Source organism: Corvus brachyrhynchos, unplaced genomic scaffold (assembly GCF_000691975.1).
Source record: "Corvus brachyrhynchos isolate BGI_N302 unplaced genomic scaffold, ASM69197v1 scaffold191, whole genome shotgun sequence".
NCBI lineage: Eukaryota > Metazoa > Chordata > Aves > Passeriformes > Corvidae > Corvus > Corvus brachyrhynchos.
In genome coordinates this window covers 37,269-44,737 of record NW_008236487.1, presented here as the reverse complement: position 1 = coordinate 44,737, position 7,469 = coordinate 37,269, and the positions used below count along the sequence as shown (strand labels likewise).

The window sequence follows — 7,469 nt, the reverse complement described above, 5'->3', positions numbered from 1 at the left end:
GCGCTGTGTCTGGGTGCTGCACATGCCACTCATTGGACTGGAAAACAGGGTGGGAGACATGGTCTGCCCAGGCTTTGGAAGAAGTCCAAGCAAAAGACACCATCCACTGCTGGAGTAACCTTGCTAGGCTTGGCATGTCCTTGTGAATTCTGCCTCTCCCAGAGCCCACCATAGGCATGTGGAGGCTAAACCAGGTTTTTGTCACTTGCTCATCTTGAAGTGCTTTCCCAGCTGGCCTCAGCACTCCTTTGGTGTGGGGGGAGTGGGATTTCTGGTGCATCACACCAATTCCCTTTGTAATAGTGTGTGTTTAATTAAACTGAAGAACCAGAATGACTTTATATATTTTTAACTGTAGGTTCTTAGGAAGAAAACCACCTGAAAATGCAGTGTCCTTGGGGGTGTGATCCTGCCAGGTGCCAGACCCCAGGCTGGGGTGTTTGAGCATTCAAGCACACCTCCCCCCCCCATGACTTCAGTATGTCAAGGTTGCCAAACTTTGGCATAAGAACCTAATGTTCCTATACGAAAACTAATTTTTAAACGGCACCTTAACTTCTGGAATTCACAGTTGCAGGGTATTTTTGACAGCATGTAGTTGTTCCAAATTTCAGAACAGATCTAGATATTCAAATAAGATTAGCACTTTGATGGCATTTAAATTTAAAGGATTATATTTCATGTTTCAGAATACTCATGCTTAGTGCTTTTATAACTACCTTAGATGAGGCTTGTAAGTAAGTGTAGGTAATGGTTGCTTTCTCACTACACCCTTAAAGTGATGCACAATCTTCCAGTGCTAACTGAAATCTACAAAGAGACAATTACAAAAATATATATATGACTTGAGGGCTAAGTGTGTCTGGACAGTTCTAGCAAAAAAAGCCAATACTCCCTCATGCCTAAAAAAATTAAACATTGGGAAATGAATATTAATGATCAAAAGAACTTTTATTTTTGAGTCTCTGCTTCTACAATCTCTAAATAACAATTTATATCTTTTTGCCTATTTGCTTCTATAAAAAAATAGAAGGTGTTAATTTCAGTGTATTTTTCACAAGTTGGAACCTGAATTAAATCAAAACCTTCCAGGTCCTTTCTTATAGCATTTTTTAGTCTCAGAGCATTATATAAACTCTTAGTGGATTAACTGAGCTGTGACTAAGCCATTTCCTTGGATTTCTGGCTACCAGATTCAAGACTGAAATTTCAATCAACAGGAACTGCTTGTGTCACTGAGATGTGGTCTTAAAACTGAACCACCAATGGTCTCCATTTCCCCCATACAAATACAAGGAGGGAAGAGGGACTCAGAGAATGGGGTGGTGCAGGGATGCTGGAAGTAGTGAGGCAGTAGGAAGCTGTGGACAGTATTTGGAATGGTCATTTTCTGGTGGCAGAAGAAAACCACAGGTGTGGCCACTTACTTAACCTGACAAAATGCTCTGGGTTTCTCCTGGTATGAACACTTCCTGCCTTGTAGCTGCTACTTGCCCTAGTTGTGAAGAAAGAATAGTAAAGACTTGTGAAGGGGCTGAGGAGGGGTCTACAGAGGGGTCTGAGGCAGAGGTTTGTTCATCCCAAACTGTCTCTGTTCAGGAACTAATGCCTTTCATCCTTCTAGAGCAGAGTGCTGTGGGCATTGAGCTTCATATCCCAGAGCATGTGGCAGTGGGCACTGTCACGCCAGCTGAAACACTGGTCTGATGAGGGATGGCAATTCCTGTGCTCTGTAAAAGTCAGGCAGTTCAGATGTAATAAGTCCTTTTTGAAAGGGAGCTCTGTATATTACACATGAAGTTCTAGAACCGAGAGAGAGAAGATTTCAGTTCATTAGAGTTGAAAACTCCTGCAAATCCCTCAGGCTTTGCAAAACCATCTGGCACACGCTCCACCCTGCGCACTCCTTTCTGCCTGATCTCTTGCCTAGTGCAGGCACTCTGTTCTTTCCTAACCTCTTTCTCCTTTGCCTTCCCTGCATACCCCACCACTGGGATCACAGCTCTTAAAACATCAAGTGAAGGCAATGGAGGGGAGGTAATAGAGATGTGTGGGGAACTCCGCCTGCATGAAAATGTGTTGTAATTGGAGACACTGTAACAAAAACCTTTTAGGCTGTGGTGCTTGATCCCTGCCTCTGACTTCAGAGCTGGAGTGGTGGTTTTATTCTGGTGGATCCTTGCCACAGTAACCCCTGTTCAACATGACCCATCCACGGCACCAAAAGCACTTGCCAGGAGTCTGAACTGCTGAGATTTCTCACGAGTGTGGGGTTGCAATGTTCTCCACGTGCTTCCTAGCTCAAGGAGAAGTAGAGAGGGAGCAGTAGGGTTCCCAGACCATACAGTGCATCCAGCAGTGTGGGTTCTGGTTGCTGGGGAGAGCTGCCTCAGCAACTGTAGTTCTAGTGTCTTACCACCTTTTATCTGTCTTCTTGCAGGAAAAGCTCAAGTATTTCCCTGTGTGCGTGAGCACCAAAATTCACCAGGAGGATGAAGCAGAAGAAGGCCTTGGCAGCCTTCCCAGGAACATCAGCTCCCTCAGCTCCCTGCTACTCTTCAATACCACCGAGAACCTGTGAGAGCTGGAGCAGTGCTGCGCTGCTCACCTGCCCCTGCTTGTCCTCAGCAGAGCTTTCCCTTCCCCAGGGGTAGCAATAACTGCTCGCTTTCCTGGGGATGTTACTTATCAGGCTCCTGATGGGACAGGGTTTGGTACCTCTCCGCTGCCTTCCAGCTGGGAACCTTGCTTTCCCTGCTCTTTGCAGTTATTTTGTCCACACCTGATCCTCTACTCACCTGCATTCAACCCAATTTTGCACTTCCTTTTGCTTAGTTCTTCCTATTGTTCCTCTGTAATTTCTCTCCAGCCTTGAGATGTGGTGTCACTCCTGCCCTTCTTTGGCCTCTGTGCCAACCTAGGTACTGCTTCTTCTCCTGACAATTCCTCACAGCATTACTTTACTGGTTTTGCTGCTTTAATGTCTCCACCACCTCCCTCACTGCAGTTTCCTTTCCCACTGGGCTTTGCCTCATGGTTCTTCATTCTGCTCTTATTGAAGAGTTACTTTAAGCCCTTGAGCTTTCAGCTGCTGGACCGTCTCTTTCTGCTCCTGAGCCATGGATCATTTCTCCTTTTTGTCTGTCATCCTGGATCTTGAGTGTCAAGTCACCCGTGTCCTGCTGTGGGCTGTAGGATGGTTTCAGGCCTGGTGGTGGAAAGAGGAGAGCTTGGTCATGGTTCTCCTGCAGTGGGGCTTTGCTTTAGAATGAGTCTGGAGGCTGCACTGGCAGGGTGGGGAGCTGGTTACCTCCTGGTTGCAGAGGGGAAAGGTGGTAAAATGGACCTAAAAGAAGGAACCTGGAAGGCCCAACATGTTGATCATTATAAGTCAGGTCTCTGCCTCCAAGGCCTTCTTGTGTACACTGTTTCTTCTGGCCTTGGATCTCAAGGCAGCATCACTAAAATACTTGTTCTCTGCCTTTAGGTACAAGAAGTATGTGTTCCTGGATCCTCTGGCTGGAGCAGTGACCAAGACCCATGTGGCTCTGGAAACAGAGACAGAAGAGAAGCTCTTTGATGCACCTCTCTCCATCACCAAAAGGGGACAGCTGGACCGACAGGTGAGATGCAGCTGCTTACACTTCAGAGGGTTGTGCTCAGCTCTCTGAAAAGAGAGGGCTTCAATAGGACGGTGAGCAGGTAGGAGAATAGCCCCTTAGGGGGCTGCAGAGTACCTCAATTATCCAAAGGATCGTGCCTGGTTTTGTGCTTGAGGTCCTGGTGTGAGCTTGATGGGTGAGACAAAAGCCTCAAACTTGGCAGGTGTTTCTCTCTGCTCAAGCCTTTGTTGAGTGGTGAAAGGAGAGTAATGGGATATTTACTCACCTTGCTGCTTGACCTTAGGGCTGTAGGGGAGTTTGGAGGATCCATCACTTGATCAGCTCTGTTGTGCCAACTCCTGAGCCTCATGAGGAGTCTGAGTGTGAGGTGCCACTGCCAGAAGGTCCCTGGGGTGAAGTGTGATCCCCATCAGTGGTGCCTGCTGGTGCAAACAGAAGGACTAGCCAGACTGAGCAAAGGGCTGTGCTTGGTGCACACATGGGGCAGGCAGTGCCCCAACCCAGTTGCCCCAACATGTGACTGATCACCTTCTAGAGGCTGTACCTGGGATGTACCAGCTTTGCTGGAGTGTCATTTGGGACTGGGGAAAGGAGCCTGGGAATCATTTGCTCATCATGTTGGACTGAAGAATATAATGTATATAGTGAACGAAGCCTTTATTCACAGTGTGCCATCGCTACTGCGTTGCCTGCATGTTAAACACAAAAGCAAGTGCCTGTAACTACTAGGTTATGCTTCTCCTGCATTTTAATCTCAGAAATGGTTCAGACACTATCCTCTTCTGGAGAAGGGACTGGTTTATGTGGGGTGCAGCAGTTAGTGCATGAACCCTTCAGAGTTCACTTGCTACTAAGAAGATTCCTCCTCCTGCAGTCTGCCTTTCCCAAGCCTGGTGTGCAGGACGTAGCCTCTGAACATAGAGATGTAGGAGTAGCTGATGTACCCAGGTACACCAGCCCAGCTCTGACTGCTGCCCAGACTGTTCCCTGCAATTCCCCTGTTTGCAGCAAGCACATAGTCACTGCCTTATCTTGTTGGTTTGGGTTTCTTTAGGTTGCTGAAAATTACTTCTATGTGCCAGATCTGGGCCAGGTCCCTGAGATTGATGTGCCCTCCTACCTGCCAGACCTGCCTGGCATTGCTGCAGATCTCATGTACAGCGCTGACCTGGGCCCCGGCATTGCACCCTCTGCCCCCAGCAGTGCTATTCCAGAGCTGCCTACTTTCAACACAGAGTCGGTGGAGCCTTTGCAACCAGGTATTTTCAATCCCTGATCCCAGGACCCTATGAAAGAGGAAGGCAGGGATTGCTAGAAAGTGGAGATGAGGCAGAAAGTCCCTTGGTAGAAATTTTAAGATGGATGTTAGATGGATGACAGATGTTGCACTTCTAGCTTAGGCCTGAGTGAAAGCTGCACCCTGCTCAAGTTCTGGCCTGACTACAGTCCCTTTACCTCTCTCCCCCTCTCTGCATGGAGGAGGGAGAACAGTGTGCAAGGACTGGGCTCCTGTCAGCCCAGTGGGATGCCCTTGTGCGAGTGGGATGCAGCTGGGGAGGGAGAGTAGGGGAATCTCAGACTCTGCCTTGGCCCTGCCTGCTGTTAAGAGATGGTGCGTGGGGTGGGAGTGCTCCACTGCAGGTGCTGAGGACTCTGATCTGTTGCTGCTGAGGTTTTCGAATGTCTGAGCTGAAGCTCTCGATGGGACTCTTCAGATGCAACTTCTTTCATCTTTCAGATCTTCAAGATGCTGAGCTGTTGCCACCTCCTCCCCCTCCGCCTCCCCCACCACCTCCTGTTATGCCAACTCCGGTGCCTCCTCCGCCGCCCCTGCCCCAGCCCACAGCACCCTCGGAACCGGCCCAGACAGCGAGCGAGGAGAGCAGCAACACAGTGCCTGCAGGTAAGGGCTGGGCTCCTCCACAGCTGCACCAGCCTCCTTGCCTTCAGCCTGTGTCCTTGGGGAACCCCCTGTGCCTTCCCAGCCTTCCAACGGAGGGGGGAAGCTGCAGTGGGAAGAGATGCTGTCAAGATATTGGAGTAGCCCTTCCCGTGGGAATCTGGCTGGGCCTGTAGCTGATGCACTGACCCATGTCTGCTGCCTGTCCTTCCTGTCCCTGCAGCTCTGGTCCAAGGAGCCCCGAAGGAGGTGGTGAACCCCTCTACTGGGCGTGCTAGTCTCCTGGAGTCCATCCGCCAAGCTGGGGGCATTGGGAAGGCCAACCTTCGCAGTGTCAAGGAGAGGAAGCTGGAGAAAAAGAAGCAGAAGGAACAAGAACAAGGTGCTGAGGCTCTTTGGCAGAACTGCTTTTCCATGCTCAGGCTGCAGAGGTGTGGGTCTGGGGGCAGGTGGGCTAGTCAGGAGCACAGTGAACTCACAAAGCATTTCTGCTCACAGGCTGATGTAGGTCTCAGGTGTTCACCACTCAGCCAGAGCTCTGTGAACTTGCTAAACCCCACTGGCCAGAAGGGCATCTGTCTCAGGGCTTGTGGAGAAGTTTCACATGTGATGCACAGGACCAGGCACACAAATGAAACCCTGGGGGCCAAGTGGAACAGAGCTGAACCAATTTAAGCACCTTGGTTGAGGAAGCTGGGGAGTGGCTTGTTGAGCTGCTTTGGCAGAACGAGACTGCAAATGCACAGCCCCTCAATGAATTCCACTCTTGGATTTCCCCAGAAGATGCCATTAATCCTGCTGTGCCTAGTGTTTTCCTGACCTGAAACTGGACTATAGTTTTGGGGTGTCATACAAAATTCGAGGTTTGGAGTTTTTTCTTTAATCTCAAGGCAGTATTGCAGGGGAATGCTTTTTCCATAATGTTTGGCTCAGACTAATCCTTTTTCACTGACTTGTTCTGCTCTGTTTCAGTGAAAGCTACGGGACAAGGTGGAGATTTGATGTCAGACCTCTTCAACAAGCTGGTGCTGAGGCGCAAAGGTACTGTCCTGTAGAAAGGGCTGCTCCTTCCCCCTAGGAAAGAGGGAGAGCACTTCCTGGCACCCCAGTTGTGTCAGTCACAGCCTTGGAAATAGGAACAGAGAGCTTCCAGGGCAGTGTACCCCAGTGTGGCTGGGAGTGTCTTCATAGAGAATGAGCAGAGGAATCTCCACCTCAAATCCAGCTGGAAGCACTGGGGGGGTTTGTGTGTTTCAGAGGATGGACTCTGAAAGCTACCTGTGAAGAAGGGACAGCAGTGTCTTTTTGAATCCAGTGCTTGGGCAGCTTAGGCCCATCTGGGCACTTGAGATGCCCTGAGGCTGTGGCAGGTTCCTGGGGCATTTAGAGCCACGGTCACACCTCAGTGCTGGGCAGAGGACAGCAGGGACTTGCTCAGGGGGAGCTGTAGTTAAATGAGACCTTGGCACAGGTCTGTGGCAACATCAAACATACTGGCTTGTTCTGGTTACCTGGGTGGTGGGAGCATAACTTTCCCCCTCCCCTTTGCTGAGCATCTTTGGTCTCTAGTCCCCAGGTGTCACTCACTGGTGACTTTCCTTCCCTCACAGGTATTTCAGGAAAAGGACCAGGAGCCCCTGGGAACACCGATGCTCCTGGCAGTCCTGCTGGTGCCTTTGCTCGTATGTCAGACTCAATACCACCCCTCCCACCCCCGCAGCAGCCCGTAGGTGAGGATGATGAGGATGACTGGGAGTCATAGATGGGGTCCATTGAGTATTAGTGTGAAACTGTTGCTGTCTTAAAATTTTCAATAAAGCTGAAGGAAGCAGGTCCTTGCTGCCTTCACTTCGGTAAAAGCAGGAAGTGCCATCAATTAAGAGTGTGTAAAGGGAAAGCCCAGCTGTCTAGCCTTACAGCACCACACGCCACAGGCTGGAGGGCAG

The 7,469-nt window shown here is 49.8% G+C and overlaps 1 protein-coding gene across 5 annotated transcripts in view; it reads left to right on the top strand.

Annotated features, from left to right (window-relative positions):
* Window positions 1–7,469, top strand: part of WASH1 (WAS protein family homolog 1) — a 43,221-nt gene that overhangs the window by 34,731 nt on the left and 1,021 nt on the right. For all 5 annotated transcript variants that reach the window (XM_017726223.1, XM_017726222.1, XM_017726224.1 and 2 more), the window contains 7 exons: window positions 2,441–2,577; window positions 3,488–3,623; window positions 4,678–4,882; window positions 5,362–5,526; window positions 5,747–5,905; window positions 6,496–6,564; window positions 7,134–7,469. In XM_017726223.1, coding sequence (XP_017581712.1) covers window positions 2,441–2,577; window positions 3,488–3,623; window positions 4,678–4,882; window positions 5,362–5,526; window positions 5,747–5,905; window positions 6,496–6,564; window positions 7,134–7,285 — 1,023 coding nt within the window. In that variant the 3' untranslated portion in view covers window positions 7,286–7,469. The remainder of the gene's footprint in view (window positions 1–2,440; window positions 2,578–3,487; window positions 3,624–4,677; window positions 4,883–5,361; window positions 5,527–5,746; window positions 5,906–6,495; window positions 6,565–7,133) is intronic.